This window comes from Neopsephotus bourkii, unplaced genomic scaffold (assembly GCF_033783945.1).
Source record: "Neopsephotus bourkii isolate Nb327-2 ecotype Australia unplaced genomic scaffold, CSIRO-AGI_Nbou_v1 NB_1589, whole genome shotgun sequence".
In the NCBI taxonomy this organism is placed as follows: domain Eukaryota; kingdom Metazoa; phylum Chordata; class Aves; order Psittaciformes; family Psittacidae; genus Neopsephotus; species Neopsephotus bourkii.
In genome coordinates this window covers 4,086,775-4,114,513 of record NW_026902065.1, presented here as the reverse complement: position 1 = coordinate 4,114,513, position 27,739 = coordinate 4,086,775, and the positions used below count along the sequence as shown (strand labels likewise).

The following is a 27,739-nucleotide window of genomic DNA, read 5'->3' as shown; positions in this document are numbered from 1 at the left end:
TGAAATCCTGCAAAAAAGCTACTGCTTAGAAGCATCTATTGTGTTGTTCAACTTTTTGTTGGCTTTCTTTAATTAAAAATATTTTCATTGTAATTTGTGAAATGCATGTGTATTTAGGAACTGAAAACATAAACTCTGACAATACATCCTTAGTAAGCCTCCTAACCAAAATGAAGCTTTTCTTATTTAATGTGTCCTTTAGTATATCCATCAAATATTTTCCTTCTGTAAACACCTCACTTCAGTCTTCTGGAAAATATTTTTATATAATTAATGATATTATTTATTTTTAGAGTTAAATTTTGCATGACTATGGAATGAAGTATTTTCATAACCTTTTTCCATAAAGGTTATCTTCCTATCCTATTAAAGCTAAATCCAGTTAACTTCTTTTCTTGTTTTCTAAGTTTCCTTCTTTTTAAGGAATGCCTGTGTTGATCTGGTATACAGACCAAAGAATCTCTTGAAAACCCATTTCTGTGGGCACTGAAAAGGAAACTAACCTATCCATGTGCTGGAGTAGTAGTGGAGATTTAATCAGTTGCTTATTCTGAGAAATCATCAGGTGATAGAAAAATGGGATGCTGAGAATTTAGTCATTACAGGTTACAAAGGCTCATGAACCAGAACACCAGCGTAGACATGGTGAAGCTACATGTTTCTGCAATTTAAATAACAAAACCACTGCAAGGTCCTGTAGAAATTTTGCACCACAGACAAATAGAGATAAGAAAATAGATTGGGCTAAATTTTTTGAGTAATTGAGTAGAATGAGCTAAGTAAATGAAATGAGTTATTTCTGAAAAGAAAAAAATAATGCCCTCATATGCACACTGTCTTGCCATGAGCATAAACAGAGGAAGTAATTATTTACAGATGCACAGATTTGTTCTTATTTCAACCCAAAAACTCCTTCTTACATGCATCGATAATTTTGTTGTGTTATATATATTAAAAAAATTCATTAATGTATGTAACTATTCACATTCTGAAATACAGGAGGATTGAAGCATTTTGTTTGTTTGAACATTTCTATTGAAAAGTCTGTAAATATGAGGAAGATTATTCTGGATGTGAACCAGATGCTTTTCAAGGGGATTTAAGTAGGATGGTCACCTGGTAACACAACACCAGCATTGCAAATGATAATGTGGTTGCGGTTCTGTAACATTGGAAACGTACTGCAAAATACCAAAAATTGTAACTGTAAGTTTGATTTAATTTTGCTGTCTTTACTTGTCACAGTATGTGTGGTTACCTAGGAAAAGAGAAAACAAAGTAAGGCTTGGAGATCAAAGATACTTCCAGTTCCTGAGGGACTTGGTATGGTAACTGGTTTTCTTAATAATTGCATTTATACATTCTAAATACTTCTTATCTCTTTCTATTACAGATCTCCAGCACAACACAATGTATCTTCTCCAAAACCTCTTAGACAGCGTATTCAGAAGTCTCTGGATGAAAAAAAAATGAAGGTACTGTGTAGGAACTGCTCTGTGACTATAGGTGTACTGAAATAATAATACTAAAATGAAAACTACATTTTAGTGTTACATTTTAGCTGAGTATTTGAGAATTTTAACCCATAGCTAAAGAAATGTAATTGTGAATTAATCTCTAGCTGTTCATTTAACCATCTTTGTGTTTCAGGACTATAGAAATAAAACTGAAGCTATGTGAAAACAAAGAGAAAACACAGCACAGGCACCTGATTTCAGTTCTGATCATACAGGCATTCTAAAAACATAATGGTGTTTTTTACATTGCTTTGGGGGAGAGAGATTATTTTTACTTGAAACATTCTGATTCCCATAATTCCTGATTCCCATAATTCCCATAAAGCTTTACCTATGGCTTTGAGAACAATAAAATAAAGTTGCTAATGTTTGCTATTTTGTAGCTGGAATAAAACATTGGGAGGATTGGTGTTGTGAGTGGCACTAATCAAAAGAGCAACTTCTATGTTTCTTAAAATGAAAGTTCTTCTGGTATACTGCATTTTACATAGTCTTTTTTCCTCAAAATTGTCAGACTTGAACACTGGGGCTATGGAAAGACGCAGAACTTGTATCTTTTACAGCATCTCAACAGAGAGCTAAATAAAAGTGTCCTAATATTTTTTTACAACTTTAGTTAGTCCTGACAAGAGGTAAAACACAAATATAGTTAGTATATGAGGAAAACAGAGTTGTTTTAAACCGTCAGAATCAGTTGCAGAACAACACAATAGAAAATTTCTTTCTGCCATTGGACATGAGAATTTTAGCATATTACATGCTTGAGAAGTAGAAAGTTATTAAAGGAATTAAAATGACAAGTGCTGTCAGTATTTTCAGCAGTGTTTTAAATACACTCTAACTTTATCCTGAATGCTTTTTTTGGAGTGGGGGTGGGGTGGATGATGGGTGTTTGGGATACATACACTAATTATGATGAAACTTAGCTTAAAACTCATAGGCAAATTATGAAAGGTTGAAGCTGATAAAGGATCTTTGTTATATTAATTTTATGATGAACAGCATATTTAAATGGCAGCTTTAAGTCATCAAACAGCAAAAATATGATTTGCTATTTGCATAATACATTGAAATAATTTTCTTATCTAAATAGAGGTTTTATAATTGGATTCACGAACAGCTGTGTTCAATATCAAATTCCAAAAATTATTATTTAAAAGAAATTACCTGTCACATTTGAGACCTTTACTGCAAATCTTACAAGGTTTTAGGCAGAAACTGTCAAAAATAGGAGTCTTGAGACTGATTAATGTTATGAAATTATTAACTTTTTTTGGGGAAGTGCTTCTATGCTAATCAAGAATACCAGATTAGCTACTGTAATTTCTGTGCCAACAGTAATTCTTTCAGAGGTCTCTGAATAATTGAATGAGTTCTACTTGAGGAGCAGGATTTGTGTGCCAGAGGGTCATCTTGACACTCTTCTGTGCTGTTTTTGTTGTGCCTGACTCTAGTAACCCTGACTCTCCAACCCCCATGGCAGGGGGGTTGGAACTTGACGATCTTAAGGTCCTTTCCAACCCTAACTATTCTATTCTAAGGGTTCTGTGACTCCTATCATCCTTGGTAATACAAGAATCTGACTTTTCCTGTAAGACTCTTGTCCTAGTCTTGCTTCACCATGGTTGACAAAATAGCATAAACCTGCAGCAAAATAGAGTGAAACCTCCAATGTTTTTAACTAATAATTTTTGGTAACTTTCAGTCAAATCCTAGAACTGATTTTGATGCTCATCAGGTGTCTAAGCTAGTTGAAAATATAAATGACTTTTTGTCTTATGAAAACCAAAATTCAAAGAGAACAAGCAGCAGGTTTTAAGTCTGTGCTTCACACTCAGAAACTTTATTTGGCATCTTAGAAGACTGCACGCTTGCTTATAGTTTTAGCTTTTGTATACCAAATCTGTGGTGGTGGACTCTCTTCCCCCACTTTAGCAATGTGGATGGTAATGTGTGATTAACTTGGTAAAATGAATGGCTGTTTGGGGCTATACAACTTGTATCTTAGAGCAGCACTGTGGCTCCTGAACTGCATCTAGTAATCACAGTCAGTCTTCTTTGCGGCTTTCTTTCAGTGCGTCCTATTGTACCAGAAAGACAAAGTACAGGATGAAACTGAGGCCAAATATCTCAAGATGTTTTTCCATTAAAAAAAAACTTAAAATAAAAATCATTCAGTTCACTGTAATTTTTCATCAGTTGCATATCGTCATAGATTCTTCTTACTCAAGATATTTGAGTATTTCACATGATGTTTGTAATTCTCTTTTTCTGTGTATCAGCCAAACAACGCCATCTAAAATACACTATATTCATGTGAAATCTGGAATTATTCTTCTGGCATTCCTATGTTCACTTTAGGCTTGTTTCTCTTTCCTTCCAGTCAACTAAAGTTGCTGTTGCCAAACAACTAATGACTTGTAGCTGAAACTCAGTTCTCTATCATTTACCCTTGATCTCCATCTTCTTACATAAAATCCTGCTTTCTTTCTTGAAACAATCATCTCTAGTCTTGTCTTTTTCTGTTTTTCTTTCTACCTAACAATTTCTACAGGTGTTCTTTTACATGTATCTACTCCTTCCTTTTCTTCCTTTTTCTATGAAGATTTTATAGGGAGAGTCCTGTCTTTCTCTTTCAATACATTATTTGTGGATTAATACATTTGCAAATAGAATTTAAGCTATCATCTTTGTATGATCAGTTCTCAGATCTACACCTGACCTAAGTGTCTCCTCTGTAAACACTGATGTCTTTTGTTACTTCTATACCATTCTGCTAATACGCAGCTGTTGGTCTTGAGGTGGTAGGTCTATTTTTCCCGATATATTTAACATTGAGTATGGTATCCTACCTGTTACTTTTTTCAGTCCATAATATCTCCAGAATATATTTTTCTCCATCTGTATGTCCGCTCAACTACAACTTATGAAATGTTCATTTAGCTTTTTTTATGTGCTGCTGTGTATTTTTCTTGGACTTGATAGCTGCAACTTTGTCCTGTCTCTCTTCACTTGAGATTGCTGTAAAAAAAGTTGTCAAAGTGATTAGATACTAGATGCCATTCTTCTATTTGCATCTCAATCTGTCCCTTTACATTGTAGTGCATATAAACTACTTGTTTTAGCCTATGCCAACCCATCGGTTTTTATTGATTTGCAGTTTAGAGATATCTGTCCTTGCTTACATTCAGCCTGCAATATCAATCTTCATTGTTCATGTCTTAATTTTCAGACTAGCTATTTCAGCTGCCTGTTTTATACTGTTTCTTCTTGCTTGAAGAAATTTGCTATAGGCATTTGCAGAACTTATTATCCTCCTTTGAAACCTTTTTCAGTGCCTCTAAATCAACCTCTCCCCAAAACCTAGCAGTGCTTTGTGTTGAGATAGATGCCCGTTATAATGACTACTTTCAGTTCCTTTCTTTGTGAATCCATATATTTCTTGTCTTAGATTGTAATGTCTCTTGGTAGAAATAAATCTTGTTCTGTCTTTACTACACAGAACATGCCACAGTGAATTCCTTGTCCATGATTATAGCTCTCAAGTGCTGGATTAATATTTAGCACCTTCTTATACTAAATATTAGTCTTCATAATTATTAATACAACCATCTTACAGGTTACTTGTAAAATTTGCAGTTGTAAATTTTGTTACGCATAATGCCCTCATTTAAACATTTGACTTAGAATGGGTACTGTTGGTTTTTGTTGTTTTTTTTTTTTTAATAAAACAAAAGCAAAATTATGTTTCTTCTCAATGTCCCTGATTATTCTGAGAAGTTCCTTATGCAGTATGTGTGGTGATAGCATTAGTTCTATAAAATTGTCCTAATGACCTTTTAGGCATGCTGCCTCTGACAGGTGGTTAGAGGTTAGTCTATAGTACAGATTTGTGATGTCTCATTAGAAGCTGTCCCATAAAAGTCTTATTTTCCATGGCATTTGATAGGGGAAGAAAAACATGGTAGTGATGATTAGTTTGTATGCTTAGTCCCATCAGATGTATGTATTAAATAAAGAAGTTTAGGAAAATCTATAACACAAAAGGAGAAACACTTCCCCCAGAAAAGAGTGGGAGGGAGGGAGGAGAGGGGAGAAAAAAAATCATTATGGCTTCTCCTTCCCTAAGAGGAGCTGATCTCTTAACTCCTGAAGAATTATGGGGAGGAGGGCAGATTGATAATATTTAGACCTAGGGCACAACATCATGTGTATGTGTTTAGTATCTAAAAATATGGAGACTGGATAAAGTAAATGAGTAGCTATGAACTGGAATTGGTGTTTAAAAATAAAATTAATCTGTGGGTATTTCCATTGTGCCAAAAAAATTCCTGGCAACAGTGAAAGACAAAGAAATATTTTTGACTTTCAATCCTCATTAAATACTGGAAGGGATGCAGAAAGATCACCTAAGTATAATGGCATTTGTTAGGAGGAGAAGCTGTAGCTCTTATCCCTTGAGAAGAAAGAAGTCTGGGGAGCTAGCATGTTGCATTTTTTTAATTCCCTGTAGCAGAAGCAGGTAAGAGTAATAATAAGAAAGTCAATCTTCCTGTGAGAGACAGTTTCAAGTTTGTTATCTGTTGCTTAAGTGAAGTGTCTTCTGGTGAATGCTATTTTGTGGAAGGAGTCTAACTCGGAAAGGTCTATAGGAAGTCTATTGAATTGTGTCTCTTGTCAGTTGCCCTCATCACTCCTTTCTGCTTTATAAAAATATAAAGTTTATGTATTCATAAATACAGGAGAGGTATTTTATCTAATGAAGGTTTATCTAAACTTATGTCTGCTTCTTCAAATCACAATTGAATTTATATGAAATTGGTATATACCCTATTTTTTTGACTCCGTATGTTGTTTATTTCAGATGGGTTATGTAAGTCCTTTTTATTGGGGCGGGGGCGGGGGGGGGGGGGGAAAGGGCGGGTACAATCACTTGTCTTGTTTAGGTTAAAGAGCAACTTAAACCAAAAATGTTTTGTAAGATTTTTGTCTTTATTCTGTATCAGAAAAGATTAATTACACTTTTAAGTTGTATATGCTGTTCCTGAACTAATGGAATTGGATGAAACTGAACTTTAGGAGTTAAGAAGGTAGCAACAAAAACTATTAGGGTATGAGCATGCAATATATGAGAGTGTAACAGATTTTTTTTTTTTTTTAATTTAGGATTATTTTGGCCTTTTGATATATTGTTTTAGAAATCATGCTGCATTGTTAACACATTTACCCTGAAACAGCTGCAAGGACTTGCAGTAGTTTGGCATGTGTTTTTCTTAATGTAACTGGAGACAACCTTTCCTATATGAGGCACTATTTCCCTCCAATTGGGAACATAACTGTAGTTTTTGTTTTAAAAAGAATTTATGGCTTAAGAACTCTAACAAATCTTGGCATGCTTGAAGTTCATTGTAATTTTACTGTGTATAGAAATCCTTCCAAGGAAAAGCTTCACAAAGCAAAAAATCCCTTTCTGCCTTTCCCATGTGACTTGTTCATGCCTATATAAAATGACTTAATATCTAGCTTCATGCACTGCTGTTATTTTTCATTGCTTAGTTCTCCAAATACTGTTACTTGAGAGAATTGTTTTGCCTATTTATGATTCCAATACAAATAAACTGTGACTTGGAAAGCTAATAACAGGAAGTTATCAAGAGGTTTCTGTATGCCCACTGTAATTGTGAACAGAAAACTCATGGTATTAGAGAAAACAATCTTTCTCAGGTGGCAGTCTCATCTATTGTAGCAAGGAATATTTATTTGTAAGTGGAATATGATTATGGGGAACCTTAAGCTGACTTAGAGCTTCAATGTGTATGGAGTATGCTAAAAATGAGTGTATGGAGGAAGGTGTAGGAGAGGAGAAAAAGGTTATGTCAGCATAAAATCTGAGGTAAGACTTTTTGTTTCAGTTGATAAACAACACTTGTCTAGATAATATCGTTTTGTTTCTACAAGATACCTAAAATGTTTTCCTAGTGTACATAGCTCTGAGTTCTGAATACTTCTGAAACACAATAATGATGTGATTTGAGGCTAAATGTTTTCAAGACAGTTGTAGGTTAATTTGGGATAGCAAAAGGCTGCTAAAAAAACTGATAGTTTCAGTACAATAAAAGCTTGCTATTACCTGAGCTATTCAGGACATTTTTCATGCTTGAATAACATGATGCTTTGGCTTGGCAATGATACTTACCTTTTATTCTTTCTCTTGCATTCCCTTATTTTTTTTCTTTTTTTTTTTTTATTTTCTTTCAAGTTACCTTTTTTTTTTTTTTTTTTAATCTAAAAGGACAAGGGTAAAGAGAAGATGTTTTTTCTTTTTATCTCTTTTCCCCTTCCAAATAGTGCTCTAATTGTTTGGCTAGAAAATAAAAACATGTGTTTGTTGTTACTGATGTAGGTTTTCAAATTCTATTATGCCATTCCAGTGCATAAAAACCAAATCTCGACATTCTTGACTAAATATTGGCAGTACTGTCTGTATGCAGATGCTGAAAGGAGATCTGGAACAGATTATCAACTAACTTTTAGAAATAAATAGAGCATGCACCATTAATATTTCACGTAAAAGTGAATGTTTATATCTTGAACAACAGAAAAACTTCTCTAGATACAGAAATCAAAGTGAGAGAATGTCCTGCTTCCTTTACTCATTAGGACTACTAATTGACTACATGCACTAAAACAGTCTTAAATTCTGCCATACTTTCTTGCTGAAGAACAGCAGTAACAGTGAACCCCTTTTTCTGAAGTGCAGCAGGATTTCCTTTTTTGTACAGGTATAAAAGCAACATCCCATTCGCTTGTAAAGAGGAGAGGGGATACTAACTTTATTGCATGCCATTTGTGTGCAACTACTTGATTAGCAAACTGAGCTCCCAACGTATTTTTGCTCTCTCTGAGCTGTAGGTCATTAGGCTGGTGCCCTCAAAGCAGTGGATTTCAGGGAATTTAATGTAAAAGAGCTATGATGTCTAATAGCTAATTTAGGCTATTGATAGGCTTCATTATGTGTGCTTCAGTAATGTTTTAAGTTGCTCTTTTTTGCCTTAAAAACATTCCAGTGAAGCACTACTTTTTGATTTAGCACTGGACTTGGGCTCTTTTGTTCTGCCTTCAGTCCATTAAAAGTTACTTATTGCTGCCTCATTCAATGTAATGCAGTTTTTTTACTAGAGAATATCCATTCCTAGACTATTTGGGAAGTTTGACTGCTTCACCAAATTTAATTTTGCACTCTTGATTTATATATATCCTGTAGATTAATATTAGCATCAGCTGAAACAGTCATATTGGTAAAGCTTTGTCTACTGTTTGCAAATGATTAAATGGTATGTGATGCAATATGGAGTGAAGTTTGGAGGCCTATTTCAAGCTTCAGTGAAGTTGAAACAGAGGGGTTTGTGCAGCAAGTGTTTCAGTATTTGAGCTTGACTTCTGTCCTTTTACTTTTTCTTTTTTTTTTTTTTTAAATCCCTGCAAAATGAATTAGTGAAGCACTAGATGGGTCATGAAGAGAAACCTTAATGTCCCCAAAACTAACTGGATTTATTGCTGGTTATAGAAAGGTAACTACCAGGCTTTCTTGCTCAAGTTTCAGGGTTGTTGTGCTATTTGTTATAGCTTCATCAACTCAACACAAATTTTAGCTTATTTTTGTCTTGCAATATGAATGTGTTAGAACTCAGTGCAAATTGTTGCGTATTTTTTGGTGTGTTGCATTTGCTGAACAATAAATAAAAATTGAGGGAATTTTAAAGATTGACATGAAATGTTTGAGAAACAGCAAATACAGACAAAAATGTTACAGTAACTTTAAAGAAAATGTAAGCCCTTTATATTCTGAATATTATAATTGCACATTTAGATATTCAGTAAGTTTAAACTCTGTTAGGTTTGCATGTTTAATTATTCCACATTCTTAAGTTTATTCTGGGTGTAGCTTTTCTATCCTTCAAAACACTTTCTGAAAAGACTATAACGTTAATGACATACACTGAATGACTTGGTGAGCTAAAGCATAAACTTGAAGCACACAAAGCCCTGTAAATGTCTATGTATATTGTCTTACTTTAAGGTAAATGTTTTAAGTACAGAGTAGATTAACACTTAAATACTAGAATTGCCGAGAGTCAGGTTGGCTAGTTCTCCCTGTTAAATCCACCGTTCTTTCTCAGTCTGTTATCTGGCATAGATAAATTGCAGTTTGGGAGTGATGAACAACTGGGAAAATTTGGTCTCTAGCTCTTGAAGGAAATGCTGAATTTTAAAGTAAGAATGTATATGTACAGTCTTATCGAGTCAGAAAGAACTGTTTCTGTAGACTTCTGTGATGATTTCCCCCCCCCTCCCCCCCCCAAAAGTCTAGGTGTGTTCATCTGACCAACTGTGATTATCACAAAGAGGTACTTGAATTTGATCTCAGAGATTAAAAACCTAGAGTCTATTAGTTTAGCTTATATGCATGACAACAGTGTTGATGAAAGTGGCATAAATTATGACTGAATTTTGTGAATGAAGGCCTCTGTGAAAGTGTGTTTCTGGGAACATATTCTTTCTTTCTGTCTAAAACAGATTTTGTGTTGGAGGAAAAATATTTCTATAAGGGTCAAACCCAAACACTAGGATTTTAACATTCTTTTGCTAAGAAGAAAAGTAGACTTGTATAATACAAACTTTTTAAATCAGGAGTGGCATTAAGTCTCTTAATTGACAAATCATTCCTGTTATTTGTATATATAATATTTCTTTTGTGACAGTGTTGCTTGCTGCTTCTTTTTCCTGATGTTTGTATTGCACCACCTGTTCAACTAAAAATAATTTTATTTCACCTGTGCCATTGTAATAGAATTATTAGCCAAAAATCCTAATACATTGTAATTATCTCCTCTGTGCTGTGCTTTTCAACAGATCTTGTATAATCCAATTGACTTTCAAGTGGAAGTGAGGGCAGGACTTTTTTGCAGTCTATAGGATTTGTGACAAATTGTCTAGAAATATGAAGCTTGACTGTGAAGTTCTAAACTGATGTGAAGCTAACAAGTGCAAACTGAGGAAGTTTGACCTGTAACAGTAAATTCCATTAAATATGGATATCACAGTATACTCTTATATATACAACTTATATTAGACAGTATGTTTTAACAGATGTGGAGTTAGACATTGGTATTCAACAAAGAAATGCCTTTGTTTTGTGAGTAAATGGGAAATCCATAATTTGCCAAAGCAAGATCAGTAATAATACTTTATATTCCAGTTTTTAGGTATATCGAAGCTTAGTTTATATTAACTGTCATTCATTTTCAGTGTTTCTGTTATGCTTTCCTCTGAATTGGTGGTGAAACTCATCCTATACTTGACATTTCTGAACTCAAAGATGATGACCTGTAGAATTATGATAATTGACTGTAGCTGTGACAGCTAGTCAAACTAGTAGTCTGTAGTTCATCAAAAGAGGGAGCTAACTAATTTTTAAAGCTTCAACCTAAGTTTTTCTGTCAAGGTTAACTTTCTATAAGAGATTAAAGAAGTTTTAAAAATTATCTTAGGACTTTAATAGAATAATTTACTAGTAGTATTGAAACCCGTTGTGGTTTGTAAGCTAATACTTCACAAATATATTTTATATGAGCGTACTCATTTTTCTGGTGTTTTTTCTTTTCCTTTTTTTTTTTGCAATCTAAGAGCTTTCATGACAGAAGAATGTGGAAACATTATATTACTGTTCTTGCAGGTGTTGTCTTTTACTTTCATAAATAATTAAAGCTAGTACCAAATTGCTGTTTGCAGGTGAAGCAATCTTCAATCAAATCTCAGTTTGCATCTACATATAAAAATGAGTTCTGTGAAATAAATGGTCGGCATTTCCTCAACAGTAGCCAAATTCCAACCTGCACAAATCCTGCACCAAAGCAGCAATTAAAAGCTGGATACTTCACAGGTAAGCTGTAGCAGGACTGTATAAGTAAATATGATAGCTAATATTTTAAATGTTATCAAACAAAGCTTTAGTAAAGATTGAGCATAAATGTTTTCAAGAAAAATACTGTCATTACTCCATGTATGGTATGATCAGTTAAATGTCTTTGCATTAAAAATGTAATGCTAATGCTTTGAAAATATAAATCTGCTTGAAAAACATGTATTGCTATCTTGAGGTAAAAATTGATACATTTTACATACATTGTGTAATGTTTTGTCTTATTTTACAAAAGATAAGTGAAATTTACATTTTTGCCATTAAAAAAGTGAAAAATTACTCCACTATAAATCAAATCATATATATGATTTATTTCTGGAGCCTTTAAGCATCTTTTTCAGTATCTTAAAGTTATAAATCTGTTTTCCTAAGTTAGTTGCTGCTACACTTTTTTGAGTAGTGTAATTTTAAATTGGCAATGCACTCACGAATACATAACAAATGTAACTGCAATAAGCAATATAGTTTTGTTTTACTGATAATGTACTAGTTTTGATTAAAAAAAAAAAAAAGTGACAGCCCTCTAGAGAAGGGATGAATAATCCCAGGTAACTTTTTATTTCTTCACATATGTTTTTGATATTCTTACATGACAGAAGGTATGAATTCATGTCTTGATGTACCAGTGCTCGGAACTATTTCTGAAAGTGTTCACCAGACTAGAAGTTATACAGAAATGGGAAAGCTCAGTTGTCAGCCAAGAAACAAGAACTCCAAGAATGAACAGATGGATTTGAATAATGACAAAGTAATCTGTGATAAGGAAAGTGAACCATCTTTGCAAAGAAATGCTAAAAGATCTAAGACTTCAAACAGTCCTCAGAAGGAATTGGACAGCAAAATCGCTGGAAAAAGAAAACACAGCAAAACTGGAACCAAGAATAAACTGATTGCTGGTCAGGCAAAATTAACTCACTTTTTTCGACTGTAAGTTTTTGCTTTCGCATACATGGTGCATTGACTGGCTCACAAGACGTAAAATTTTGTGAAAATTTGGTGAAATTCATTAGTGCTTCCTTTCATACTCAAATAAGTGGAAGTAGCTTGTGTGCAAAATTAGGCAAACACTTACTGATCTAGATTTATGCAGAAGTTTTTTATTTTTTGATAACAATCCATCATTAGTAATTACAACCATGTTCTTTTTTGGTAATGAATTGTTTCCCACTACAATGTGATGGTAAAATATTTTTGGATGCATACATAGAGCCACACTGAAACATAGTAACTTCAAATTACATTAAATTGATAATAAAACGTTTGATCTTCAAGGGAGGTGCTGTAGATCAGTAGTTTTCAGACTTGCCAACAAGGTCGATAGACTCTTCCCAGCATACACCTGAGCACTATAGGGGAGAAAAAAATATAGCTGGCAGATTAACTCATGAAAGAACTAGAAATCTTTATGTCCTATGGAAGTACTAATTCAGTAAATTTAACAAAGTCCTTCCTTGTGTACCGAGTCAGAATAGACATGGAGTTTCTAAATGAACCTTTATCAAATTGCTATATAGACATTGCAATATACTTTACCAGAATAAAATAATTGTTGTGTAAAAATGGAAATATACTTACTGTCAAAATCTCTTCTTCCTATAGGGAATTTAGCTGAATTTTCTTCATCTGCAGTCTCTCTTTCGTGTATTGACTCAATATTTTGAATTTCAGTGTCAGCTGGAAAAGCCATGGTTCTCTTCAGTGCAAGATAAGGTAGCTGTTTTCTACCCAAGTTGATTGGCATAACATGATTTAAGAAATCATGTCTGGAACCTGTGTCCTGTTTTAAGGGAAAACAAGAGTAGCAGTTTATCTTTAAATCAGTTGCATCCACTTCTTATATTCCAGTTTTTATACTTAGCAGTGCAGGCATTTTATCTTTCAAGTTGATATTTTAAAAGTAATGACCTGCTGAAATGGTTTTATGGTAAAGATCATGATAAAATAATGAGTCTTATATTTGGTGAAGTTAAAAACTTGTTGCTGCACATAGGGTCATGCTGAATCACATAAGTATAGGCTTTTTTCTCCCCATATTTTGGCTACGTATAGTTCTTGTAAAAATCTAATTTTTTTCTATTCAACCACCCAAGTTACACATTTAAAAATCTTGGAATTAGATACTTACACTTAAAAGTTCATTCTTGATTACAGTATGCTAAACTGATATTTTTGTATATTCATCAGATCATTGCTTTAAATTATATTTGTTTTTTAAAGGGCTATAAAGAGAATTTCAATTTTATAATTAACCCAAAACATAAAACTGAAAACTCACCAAAAACTTCACCTTTTTGTCATCCTCTTCATCTAAAACACTTCTGGCTTCAGTCTTATAATGCTTCAGCAACGGTATAGTGCCTCTGCTCACAGTTCTATCTCCATTTCGAAGAGTTTTTCCTAGATTTAATGTGGTTAGCAACATATCTTCATCTTCTGCTTTTTGCAGAGGTTTTGATGCTGAGAGTCGAAAACCTTGAGAAAAAAGAGAAAGAGAGAGAATTAACATATATGATGAGATACACATTCTTAGTTACTTAACTCTTGAATAGAAGTTAAGCAGTTTCCAAATTTCAAGAAAGCTTTTCCAGTTGTAAATTTATGCTCTCCGTCTATGTCCACTTTATATATTTTACAGATTGAATGGCAACTACTTCAATGGATAATGACTTCAGTCTTTTAAAAAGACTCTTACTAAGGAATAACCTTTTCTATAATCCTTCTAATCCCATTTGTTGTTTAGAACTACTTAAACATTTCTTTAGCATGGATAATTTGTTTATTTGTATGTTGGAACAGCACAGATTAGGTCCTTTTGATGAATCAGTATAACAAAGTTCACAAAGTGATGTCCGTTTGTGTTCTTTATAAAGCCTTACCTCCAGTTAAGGCAATTTAAGAAAAGGAACTAATCTACATAAATCAGCATGGTTATTGTAAAGGTGTGATCTATCATAGTTTTTGATCAAAACTGATTCACCGAAGAGTTGAAAAGCTTAACATTTAACATCAGCTTAGACTGCTATTATGTTAGAGCTGAAATCATTAACTTGTATTATGATATCCATTACCTCAGGTTGCATTATTCAGAGCTTATGTCTTGAAATCCTTATTAATACCTAAGTAATTGTATTTGTCTGCATTTTCTTTCTGAAAATGGACCTTTCCCAGATACAAATATAATATAGTCAGGTAAGAAAGCTTGCTAAGAATGTAGAAAGAAAAGTGAACTTTGCCATTTAAGAAGTCTTTGAAGTCTACCTATTACCGTGAGGAAGGAAATGGAGTAGTTTCTGCATAATGTTTTTTGGTTGGGGGGTTTAGTGTTTGGTTGATAGTTGGTTGGTTTTGTTGTTTTTTTGTTTGTTTATTTTTTTTCACCTTATCTGGAAAGCAAATAGGCCCAGCTCAAATTTAGCTAATCTTTTTGTCTGTGGTACAAAACACCTATTTAGTTGCTGTGTGACTCTTAGCTGGTACCCGTCTCTTAAATTCCAGATAACAGGAAGAGTACAGGTTCCCCCTTGGTTTTCTTCCTCACACTTCATTTTACTTTTTATGCTTTTTGTCTATACTGTCATTCACTAGGACCAAGATTGAAATTTTTATTAGCAAAAGTGATTTTTTTACAGTAGCTCTTTTTTTTTTTTGGTACTGATTGTCTAATGTTTTCCACTAGTACATACCACTGATGTGGTGTGAAGGAGAAAGTAAGATTGATATTTAATAGTCTAATCAGGTTAATAACACATCAGTGGCAGTCACAGATAGCAAGTAGGCATTTTGATTTTACAGCTGTTACAAGAAGTCCAAGGAAGAAATGTGAGTGCTGCAGAAAGGTGTTGCATAGTCTTAGGGAAATAGGGAAAGAACAATGGCTTCTGTTGAAAACAGGCGATGATACAACACTAATACACAAAGTGAGGATGTTATGTAGAACAACTGACCGGTATTGTTGGAACAGTGGTATTTCTAATTGCTGATGACTGCTAAACTTCCTGGAAAAGCAGACTGCCTTGCCAAAGTAACCCTTCATGGGAAAATATGTCCTGGTGTATGAAGCAGATTTTGACTAATTTTGGGTATATCCACTTTTCCCCAGATGAGGAAAATGCATTTAATCCTTTCTGGGCAGACCATCTCTGACAAATAGAGCTATTGCTTCTCATTCCTTTCATTTCCTTGCTGTAGAGCCTGTACTTGCCTCTGGGCAATTGGAGTGGTTTCTTTTCTTTTACGTTAATTGCTTCACTACAAGGGAGACAAATCTAAAGTCAATTGTATATGGGTTTATACTTCTCATTCAACCTTCCTTTGTAATTTGTATTCTTCCCTCACATTTAGTATTTGTACAGTGTTGTTAATTAATGAAACAAAAACCAAATATTCTCTGTAATGGCACTTTTCATTTAGCTCAGTTGAGGCAAAAAAGGAGCACTTTGGAGCTACCTTTCTTTTTATATGTTTCCATTTGAATTAAGAGCTGGGAAGTAAGCTATCCACTCTGTAAGTGTGTTTGTGGCAATAGCATCTGCTTATCAAGCTATAGTAACTACAAGTATGCAGCATATATCGCATATGGCTTACTTCCAAATGCTTCTCTTTCATTTATTAGAAAGCACAGTTAAAATAAGAATCAACCCAGATCAATTAGAAAGTCCATCTAAAGTGTCTACTTAGTTGTCTACTGTGTCTGTAAGTTGATGTCTACAGAGGGTATAAGATCAGGGCAAACTTATAGTACTTCCCCCAGTATACTCTAGAGCTTCTTGAACTGGCTGTTAATTTTTAAGGATTGTTGAAGATCTGAGGTAGTTCTAGTAATAACTAGTAGAAACTCTTAACTAACTGCTAAGAAATGAATAGCATATGAATGCATAAAATATGAAGCAATAGATTCAGTGACTTTTCTGCCTGTTTAGAGCAGCAGATAACATTAATACACCTGCAGGTTTGTAATGCACTGTGTGTGTCTCTTCATAGTGCCTTTGTGAATCCTGGCGCTCTGATGTTGCATTCTTTCCATTTAGTTTTGAAACTTTCAGTGCAAAATTAAGATGTTTTAATATATCAGTTTCTGTTTTATCATGGTTTATCAAATTGGCTTTTTATAGTAAATAATAACGCTGCTTACAGAGCAGTAATAATTATTTTGAGAAATTCTTCTTCTACATTGTGTCTTGATACAATAAAATATAAATGCTTAACATCTGAAATCTGATGTGGTGTATATACATGAGTAAATAAAATCTAGGTGCTAATGTGCCTGGAACGTGTCTCATACTCTATTTGAATCCTTCTAGGAATGGGATACAAAACAATTGTAATAATTTTATTTGGTCTTGTAACTACTGCAGTTGCCATGTACAAGTGTTTGAGCCTAATGCCTGGTATTGACTGAACAATTAAACCCCCATATTTTATTATGTATCTTACATAAAACCAATTTTTGTTGTTTTTTTTTTACTATTAGCAGAATTGAAAGCTTTGCAGGGCAAGAAAGGATTTAAGCAACTTTAACAAATAATTGCAATGAATCTTAAAAGAGCACAAAAATACGTGGTCAATGTTAATATGCCCAGTAACATGTTACTTCTAATTTTAAAAGGTGGTGGGTTGTTTTTTGTTTGCTTGTTTTGGTTGTGTTTGTTTCTTTGTTTTATTGGATCTTGTAAATTACATACGATCAGCTATTTCAGTCTTTATTTCAGTTGGAAGATATTTGTCATTTGAACCAAGAACAACGTGTACTGAGACTTTGGAAGACTGATTTAAACCAAACCCAAGCTCTTTGCAATATGGTTGTTCCTTTGTGTGATCCTCTAGTAGCAGAGAATGAAATAGAGGCTGTCTTATACCTACACAATGTAAAAGCATGTCATTATGTGCATGAGACATGTATTTCCAGGGCACTTAAAACATTTGGGTAGTTTTGAGTAACAACATAACATTTTCTTATTTTAATAAATAACTGACTGTATTAGACTCTTTTTTTGTATTAGAGAAAAGAATTTTTTGGCATTGAGATCCCTTTTGGCAACAGTTAATAGTATACATTGTGCATTGTGTCTGAGACTTGTATGAATCTATTTTAATTTCTGAGGCATAGATATTTTTTTCCCTGATACTTTTTCTTGTGATCTTGGGCAGAGTAAAAAAAAACACAACAGAGTGATGGTATTGATTTGTGCGGGTTTTCTTTTTCTTTTTTTTTTTTTTTTTTTTTTTTAGCTCTGATACAAGTGGAAGTAAAAGAATTCCAGAAAGCATTTATTTGCAGAACAACTGCAGCTCCTTCTTAAGCCTTGCATAGGAAACCTATATTTTCTATACTGGCTTTAGGCTAGCCAGTTTTGCTCAAAACTAAAATGTAAACAATATCTAACAAGCACATTTGACAAGAAGCTGGCTATAGTCAGTCATTAGGAAGTGATGAGGGTATGAGTTGTATCTGAAATCCCACTCCCTTCTCGGGTATTAGCTGTATCATTTATCCATACATTTGCTCATTTTGGACTCAGAGCCTCAAACTTTCCTTGAATGTGGGCGCTTTCTTCCTGTGACCTTAGCACCTCATTATAGAGACTGTCTATCTGAAAAGCCTGATTGGGTTAGTTCCAAACTGTCCTCAATCCCACAGTCAGGTAGAGATTCACTATGCTGTTAATGGAACGAACTTCTGATCAACAGTTTACAGGACATAACAAAGGTAATTAGTGCACTTCCTTATTGACTGAAATGGAATTAAATGTAATTAAGATTCTTGCCTATCATTGATTTATTGTTCCTCCCTGCTGAATTGGTAGTCGCCTAGAATAAAGAAGTTGAAGTACTCACAATGCTGCTCGTAATAGGACAGCTCTGGAGTTGTTCAGGAGCACAACTTTGATTTTGAGAACTTAAAGTAATATTTTGTTTATGTGGGAGGAGAATGTACAAGTGGGGATTAATCCCTGCAAATAAGGTGATTTTCACTGAATTACTACGCAAGATCCAGAATAACCATTTCAGTCCTCTGTTGAAATGTAGTGTATGTATTTATAAAATAAAAAGTTGCATTTGTCTGTTGCAAATAAATTTCACAGTTGGAAAAACCTAAAAATATTTTCTGCAGTTTGTTATTTTGAAAGGAATTTCAGAATTTCATTTGGCAAAACTGCATAGAAATATATTTCTTATGGAATTCTACAGCAGAACACCTGCATGTATAGTTCCTTCTAACAAGAGATAATGATAGGCATCCATTCTTTCTTAGGATTCGTCCTGCTGAATAAAATGGTCTGTTCTTGTGGGAGTAACTTGCCAATACAATATGCTTTGAATTAATTGAACTGTTCTTTTCAGTGTCTGAAAGCAAAAAAACCCTGACTGTCCCTCCTCTTCCAATATCTAAGATTCTTATTCCAAGAGACCTTTTGCAAAACCATTTATGTGAACCTCTGTTAATGGATTTCTAATTAATCAGTAAAGTAGAAAGAGGAAGGAAGATTCCATAAGCAATATTAGCTTCTTAATTAAGAAAAAAGCAGTGGTGATGGTGAACATGTTGTATAAAACCTAGGCAAAAAATTAATAACAATTATAAATATTGACCTATTGCTTACAGCAGATTCAAATAAAACATAAAGATAAATCTGTAAGCACAGAAGCTTATTAGTATCATAACCCAAGGAGCTGCTTTGGACTCCAGAGTACAGATGAAATCCTTATGTCATTTTTTAAGATTTATTAACCTCAGCCTGCCTTTAGAAGGCTTTACTATGTCTCCAAAAGTGCTGGGTCAATGCTACTGGAGCCATTAGTGGATGAAGACCTCTAAGGGCAGTGAATGCTACTGCTGATACACCGTGATGGTACGACTAACTATGGCTTGCATTTCAGAGGAACAGCAGTTATATTTCCAACTTTATATGAAAGAAGTCTGGATGAGGTAAAGGAATGTTATTACCAATATTGTCACAGGCCTTATCTGTAAATTCTATTGAAGGTATATTTGTCTTCCACATATATGAGTACAGTTTCTTTCAGTGAACTAAATTCTCAGAATCTGTTTGCATGATGAGAACTGACTTACAGCTCACATGGGCCTAAATGGTGAATTAATCCAACTCTACCACAATTCTTTTTCAAAGACCACATGTACAGTAAACTGTTACTTTCTAAAAATCTAACCAATTGATTGTTACCTGTTGCTTTCTTTTTTTTTAATAAGCGATGTTAAATTTTATTTAGTTCTTTTTTACATTTAATTCCCTTTTAAAAGAATTGCATTTTCATCTGAGTTTTATCTATTAATGTTTTATGTTTTTATGATAGAGTATAAGCCTCAGGTTTTAAGAATCTTATTTCTTGTGAAGCAATAACATAGCATGATGAGTCCAAAAAGTATTTTAAACTGCTTTGGTTGTGAGATACTGTCTTGGGACACACTGTACTGTAAGTAATTCTCAAAATAATCACAAAGGTCAGAGGTGTTTCCAGGAAGCTGTGATGCCTAAAGAGAATGCTCTAGTATACTTTTTACATGGTAAGCTGAGTCACATACCTAAAGTGTCGGTCTGGGTTTCTCCTCCTGGGTCCTAGCACAAGGAATCAAGTATTGTTTCATTCTGTTATTGCGAAGTGAAATTCAAAACCTACAAAGGACCCACCTGCTATTCTCCCTTTTGTCTGCCATTAGGAGTCCCTGATACTGACTCTTCTATTTGTTCCAGCAACACTGTTTACACTAGCAACCTGCTCTAGTGGAAGGTGTCCCTCCTCATGGCAGGGGGGGTTGGAACTAGATGAGCTTTAAGGTCCTTTGCCAGCCAAACCATTCTGCGATTCTACTCCTCCCATTCATATGGTATTACCACTATGGTGTACAGAAGCTTGCAATATATGTAATCTCCTAATTACAGTAGTAGGTCATTATTGCAATGCTTATATTTGTTATCCAAGATCTAGGAGTGACATTATGACTTAGTGACCATTGTATCCTTGCAACGCTTTTTCTTGACTATCTATGCCAGAAATCTGGCCAAATTGTACCTGCTTCTGTTATATCAATTACAGTCAGGTCTTTTTCATCTCAAGCATGTGAACTTTGTGCATGAGTGAAACTGACTCTGAGGAAGAGAAGTTGCAGGCTGTTAATCATACAGTTTCTATACTGAATTACCTTTGCAGATGAGACTGTGCTACCACTGATACTCAAAAGTACAGCCAATACTTATAAATGTTTTCAAGACTTACTGCAGAGAATGGCAGTCACACTTCCAAAGGAAGCTGTCCAGGAGAAATCACATCAGATTCTGGACATATTATGTACCTTTATGCCAGCATGCCTTGTAATTCTCATAAAGGAGGGCCTGTTGGAGCCAGCCAAATTACTCTGTCAGATATCTGCTTCTTAGGCATTGATAATCCAGATGAGTGGATTGTTGTTACCCAGTGCTTTTGGCAAGTTTTGAATGAGTTTATAAACACTAGCCCTGTGATAGTCAACTGTGGCAGCGGTCCACTGAACAGATGAGCATCAAGGTCTACAAAGATCAATGACACAAGATAAAGAATTACAGAAAACTGTAGTTAATTAGAAGCAACACCAACATGCTTTTAAATGATCTCATTCTAGTTATAAACTATTTTAATCTGTGATATCTTTCATAGAACTTAGCACTGTTAGTGAAATATCAATAATTATTTGCACTGACATAGAATTATAAAAGTTTTGCCTTAGCCAGAGTTATATTTTGTTGAACTCAGCTGATATCCCAGAAAATATATTAAAATGGTTAGCCTGGTATATCCTTGTATTTAACACTTGTTTGGCATACCTCATATTTTGAATATGAAGAGTCATTTTGCCCAAAGAAAAGCAACATCAGCTATCTCCTTTGAGAAATGTACCTCTGCAGTGATTTATGCCAAACATGACTTCAACCTAGTCATTCATTTAGATGTCAATTTTTGGAAAAAAAAAACTTTTTGCAGCTGAAATGACTTTGTCTCACCTCTTTAGAGAGTGCTGTCTGCCATTCATATTTGTATCCACGTTGATTCACATTCAAAGAATATTTGTAATATTATTCTTATTATTATTGAAAATATCAATTTGCTGACATTATGTCTGATTCTCTAAGATATTATCAAATCTGCTTTCATTTTTTGGCCCTGTCTGCTATGGATGTAGACTTGTGACTTTTATGGAAGCAAGTGATTTTGTCATAAATCTATAAATTCCTGCTCGGTTGAAGGGCAACACAGCAGGTCACAAGCAGTCCAGAGATATCTGTAGTGTACTGATGATGATTTCTTGACACAAGTTGACTGATGAGGGGAAGCACTCTGATGGAGCTGGTACCAATAATTAGGAGCTGGATGTGAAACTTTGTGCCGCCTTGGCTGCAGTGACCATGAAATGTCGGAGTTCAGGATCCTGGGATATGGGCTAAATTATTTTTCATTAGAAACAGTCAAACTCTAAATTTGGTAGGTATTGTCATTAACTTTACATATTTTTCTGAGAGCTGTAGTGCTTAATGAAAAATTGGTTTTATTATCAAGAGAAGCTTTATAACATTTACTTTCAATTTTACATCACATTTCTTTTCAATTTTACACAATAACTTGTTACCTCTTGTGATCATTTAGAGATGAAGCTTGTCAAATCATTAAGGATTTTATCAACCAAAAGAGATCACTGAAGTTAAACTTACAATTAGACTTACACGTATACCTGTTTTAGGAAACTGCTGAATTTGACTATTAGGTAATGAAGGAGAATAGTGGAGATGTAGTGAAATAGAAAGTAGGTTGGTTTTATATATATAAAAAAAAAAAAGTTATAGTTTTAAATATAAATATAAGAAATTCATGTTGATGATATATTTTATTTTTCACTAGGAAAAGTATGATACACGTTGAACTAAGCCTGACTGAGAAAATGCGCTCTTCTGTAACTTGTGTGTACGTAGCTAGATTTACAATCGTTTGAAAACACACAGAAATTTCGTATGTAGGAGGCTGAGGCTTTTTGCTCTCACAAATGTCAAATCCATGACATCTTTAGGTAGTGTCATAGAATACTTTCTGTATATACCATCTGCTATAGAACAATTGTTTAAAGAAATAAAACATCTCAGTGCAACTTTCTTGCACTCCTTGATCAAAACAAGCCAGAATATTTAGTTGTCATTATTCCAAGACATGGAATTCCAAGACATACCTATATCTACATAGGTAGAGTAGAATGAATATAAATGCAAAATATTTATGGTATTGACCAGCAATAGCTTTTCATTAAGGTAAAACTATCTGTGTAAATGTATACATAGATGAAAACATAGAAAAGTTAGTTATCTTTTAGTATTCTGGGACTCAGAAACAGGTCTCATTGTGATTTGTGCCTTGACTTGACATTTCTAGCTTAGCCAGGCAATGAAATATCTGATCTTGCATGTTAAAATGTCATATGCATAAAAAACCCCCATGTTGTTGACATATGACTGAAAAGAACTCAGCCTACAGCCAGAGTATTTGGTATTTGTTGCAAAATTCACATGGAGAAGTGTAAATGTTTCTCTGACAAGTTATTATTAATACTAATAACAGCAGTTACTAGTATTAGTCATTAGCTTATTGGAATGCCCAAGTGCTAGGCATGTTAGTCTTGGCAAAGGGTGACAAAAGGCAGGTAATGCAGTCAAAGGTCAGTAATAAATTTTGTAATATTACATCACCTTTAAGTGTCTAGCACTACTGGATCTTGGAGACAGCTGGCTTTTATAAAAGAAGAGTAAGAAATTAGATATGTATGCAAATATTAATTCTAAGTGTGATCCTAGTTTTCAGAAAACAAAAGCTCTCTACTCTGGGTAGAAGAACATGTGTCCTTGGAGGCTTCCAAAGGGAAGGGCTAGAAGATCACCACTGCCAGCTGGTGAAGATGGAAAGCATTAAGTCAATAGACTGTAAGACCGGATTGTGATTTAGAGGTTCTTATAAGTCTTGCTGGTAAGGAAAGGTTAATCTGTGAACTAAATGTAACATTTTTCCTTTTCAAACTGATCATATGCTATGTCCTGTTTGGAGAACAGTGATAATATGTTTTAATTGCTTAAGAGTAGTTCCTTTAATTACTAAATTTTAATGTTAACTTGTGGCTATGAATCCTTTTTTGATGTGACCCCTGCATACTGAACAAATGTAAGCTTTCTCTGCTTATTGATAGTACCTTTTACCTGCATGCCTAACGTCATTTTTGCAGCTTAAAATGAAGCCATGACTCCTTCCAAAAATTACCATCCTCCTTCACTTTAGTGTAATATTTTCTCATAAACATAGCTTGGTTTTAAATTGTGTGCTCTTTCCTAAGATTCATGGTTAGTCTGTAAATTAAAATCAAGTATGTTTATTAGCTCTAGTTTCAATGGAGATGTATCTTGTTTGATGATATTCTGTTTGCAGTACCTATGAAAAGGAATGCACTTTTTGAATCCACATTGAGTTGAAAATGCAAGAAACTCTGGAAGTTCTTGGACGATGTCTCCATGCTGTTGGAAACTGGTGAAAAATCAGTTCTTTCTTTAATAGGTATGTCTCAGTTACATAGATACCTATGAACTTTATGTCCCTTTAAGGTTTTTGATCACGGTAAGCACTGCTTAGCTACAACTAGAACATCGGTGTGCTATCAGCATTGTTCTCAGAATGAAGCCAAAACACAGCACTGTTGGGAAGAAAATTAACTCTATCCCACCTGAAACCAAAACACTATGTACACTGCATCTGTTTTTAAGTTAGAAGAATCAAAGGTTAATGACATTAATATAATTTTAAAAGAATAAATTAAGATAAAAGGGGAGGATAATTTTGAAAAAAAAAAAAAAAGCTAGGAAATTAAAAACACATCTTATTCTTTGTTAATTTTTTGTTTACCACATAACATTTTTGCATCTTTGGAAGTATTCTGTGTTTGTAACAAGATGAAGAATTTGTCCTCCTAAAATAATAAGGAAATGAGTAGTAGTCTAACTGTAGGATTTTACTCTATAAATGGAAAAGGTTAAAAGAGCTGTTGGAAATGTAGTTAGCTAAGACAATCTTTTAGCTAAATCCTATAACTCCATCCTTTTAATCATACACATAATGTATATAGTGGTTTGGGATCTGGGTGAGATAAATAACATAGTTAGATTTTGTGTGCTTTATTCATAGGGTTCATTTGTTGCTTCCATAAGTGAAATGTGTTAGTTAAGCACTTAATAAGACAGTCAAAATTAGGCCTGTCTGAAGTATTCACAGATATACAATTATTGCAGTTTAACTAGAACACTTGTTATAGTGTGACCTTTCATGTAAAACACACATATACACAGCCATAAAAATACTTTTTGTTAAGAATTTATTCTGTGGAAGTGTATTTGTACAAAGTGCCTATGAAAGTGAGAAACTACTGTAGCAGGAATACTATTTGTGGAAGGGTGACAAAGAACTGCTGCAAATAAGATGGTAAATAATTGCATTTGCTTCATCATGTTTAGAGAATAAAAAGTGGATTCATGTCAACAAAGCACATAACCCCACTTTTAACTTATGCATGTCAATAGTATAATCAGCTGTTAACTTGGGCAACTCTTGCATTTTGCAGCACTGGTCTTGTGTTACTGCCCTGTCTATTGCTGTCAAAGTTCCTAAAATGGTTTTTAATGTCCTTGTTTATCTGTTTAACTGCTGTTGCTTAACTGAGATAGCTATGTATATATGTGTGTATATATATGTATATATGTGTGTGTGTGTGTGTGTAACATAACAACTCTTTCCCAGTTCCAGTTTGGTGATTCCATGTCAAATTAGGAAAATTTAGTACAATGATGGTGAATATTAGTTCTTGTCACTGGCATTTAATTTTACTCTCAAATGATAAAAACTACATTACTGTAATTCAACTATACAACCCTACACTGATTTGAAAAAAATATTCGTTAGCATAATGATGGGGAACAAATACTTTTCTCTGACAGACTCCATCCCATTGAAATCTTAGTTTCATATCTGTCTGGTTCCAGAAACTGAAATAAGATCATTTGCACTGCATAATTCACATAGATCTAGGTAATTTATTCACCTGTAGATTATTCACTGAGAAATGTACTTGTGGTTTAACATTGTATCTGATTAGAAGCTGAATTTATCAACTAACGTTTCCTGATCTGAAAATAGGAGGAAAATTTAACAAAATTATCATGATGCTGTTCTCCTTCTACCCATTGCCTGGTGGTCAGGCAATTTGTATACTATTTGTTTTTGACGGAACATGTTTTACTTTTCACTGAGTGAAAACAGTACAGCTGATTATGGCTTCTGTGAGCATTCTTTCCTGTTCTCCCCTTAAGATCATTCAATGATGAGATTAACAAAGAAACCCCAATAAACTTGGGGCAGATTGAGTGCAAGAAGGATGTTCCACAAGAAGTTCTATGTTCTATAACTGAAAAATGAATGTTAAAATTTCTGACATATACCTGGTGATTTTTAGCCTGACTCCTTAAAGAAATGAGATTTAGGCCACCACACTCTGTGTAGATTTTGGATTATATGGTCAGATTCTATCTTTGCCAATTTCAATCAAATTTATTTGGAAGGTGCAGGAAAGGCATTTATCTTGAAGATAAATAACTTCTGATCAGTTTAATGAAAATAAGTGGATAGAAGAAGAGAGACACATTAAGTTTCCCAACGGGAAGACAAACTTCTGTCTGGGTCCATGTTTTCTTAGACTCTGAGGAGTGAATATAGATGATAGTTACAATTGCAGCAAAAGTGTCAATTGAAACTCAATGAGTTTGAAGCAAACTAAGCTTCATTAGTTTCTGTACCCATAGAAATGTTTGTTTAGGTTGAAACTGAGTACCTCTAGGTCCTTTGCTGCCAAGCTGCTTTCCAGACACTTGAACCACAGTGAGGAGTGTATTCCTTCCCAGGTATAGGACTTTGCACTTCACTTTGCTGAGCTCCATTAGATTCTGGTTGGCTCATTTCTGCAGCCTACCAAGGTCCCTTTGAATGGCAGCACAACCTTCTGGTGGTTTTAGACATTCCTATCATGAGCAGACTTGCTGAGGATATACTCTGCCCCATCATTCAGATCATTAATGAAGGCTTTAATAGGATTTTACCTAATACTGAACCTGGTTTACACCCTGGAGTGCATGGTTGTTACTAGCCTTTAACTTGACTTTGTACCACTGATTACCAACCTCTGGGCCTTCCCAGTCATCCAGTTTTCAATCCACCTTACTGTCTGCTCATCTAGCCCATATTTAATTATCTTCTCTCTGAGGGTCTTACAGGAGATAGTAATGAAAGCCTTACTAAAGTCTAAGTACACATTATGCCCTCATCTAGCAAGCCAGTTGTTTCATCGTATCAGGTTGGTCAAATGGGCGTTCCCTTTTGTGAATCCATAGTGAATATTCCTGATGACTTATCCCTCATGTGCCTGGAAATGATTTCCAGGATTATTTTCATCACCTTCCCAGGGATAGAGGCAAGGTTGACCAGCCTGTATCTCCTTGGGTCCTACTTGCCATTTTTTAAGACAGGAATGACATTTGATTTCCTACAGTCCTCAGCCACTTCCCCCATTTGCCATGATGATTCAAAAAATATTGAGAAGCTGCAAAATGTTGTGAGACCACTCGCTCAGCGCTATGGTACATACCATGAGGGCTCAGGGGCTTTCGTATGTAGCACTTGCTTAAGTATTACCTAAAGCTACTGTAGTTCATACATATCCTCACCAATAGAACCTCACTTACTGATTTATATGCCAGACACGTCTGTAAACAACCTTGTGAAAGTCCTTAAATATCACCTGTGTCCTTGTTGGAAGTTTTAAATTAAAGGAGAAGCCATACTCTGGCTCCTTACTTCTCATATGTATGTATTTAATTTCTGATTATTCATTTCAATGTCTTTCTTGGGTAGCTAGCCAGGAAAAAAAGCCCTAGTGTTAAAACCTTTATCTTGCTATACCAGAAAATAACTAAGTCACCTATTAAGTTTTGTTAGACTGTATGGCTTGGGTTTCTACAGTTCAGAGTGTAATGTAACATCTTGATTTAACTGTGAAACAGCAGTTAAACTTCCTTTGCTCTAAGTAGTGAAGTTTAAACTTCAAAACCTCACATAAAAATACGCACTGAGATTATGAACTTCAAGAATTCTTATAATGGTATAATTCATTGTTATTCTG

At 34.3% G+C, this 27,739-nt stretch overlaps 2 protein-coding genes across 2 annotated transcripts in view; one reads left to right on the top strand and one right to left on the bottom strand.

The window, feature by feature from the left end:
* Window positions 1–12,550, top strand: part of PARPBP (PARP1 binding protein) — a 50,678-nt gene extending 38,128 nt beyond the window's left edge. The window contains exons 9-11 of the mRNA XM_061371897.1: window positions 1,394–1,475; window positions 11,310–11,460; window positions 12,096–12,550. Of these exons, the coding sequence (XP_061227881.1) occupies window positions 1,394–1,475; window positions 11,310–11,460; window positions 12,096–12,430 (568 nt within the window). The 3' untranslated portion in view covers window positions 12,431–12,550. The remainder of the gene's footprint in view (window positions 1–1,393; window positions 1,476–11,309; window positions 11,461–12,095) is intronic.
* Window positions 12,551–12,625: 75 nt separating this feature from the next.
* PMCH (pro-melanin concentrating hormone) lies at window positions 12,626–14,299 on the bottom strand. Its single transcript, XM_061371730.1, has 2 exons — window positions 13,775–14,299; window positions 12,626–13,276 (listed from the first exon to the last, which is right to left on the bottom strand). The coding sequence occupies exons 1-2, from the start codon at window positions 14,021–14,023 to the stop codon at window positions 12,998–13,000; spliced, it is 528 nt and encodes a 175-aa protein (XP_061227714.1). The 5' UTR covers window positions 14,024–14,299; the 3' UTR covers window positions 12,626–12,997.
* Between the last annotated feature and the right edge of the window lie 13,440 nt (window positions 14,300–27,739).

Coding starts and splice junctions, on each gene's coding strand:
- PMCH (XM_061371730.1), bottom strand. CDS start 14,023: ATGTGTATCTCATCATATATGTTAATTCTCTCTCTTTCTCTTTTTTCT. Junction 13,277..13,774: donor ACAAAAAGGTGAAGTTTTTG/GTGAGTTTTCAG, acceptor CCCTTAAAACAG/GACACAGGTTCCAGACATGA.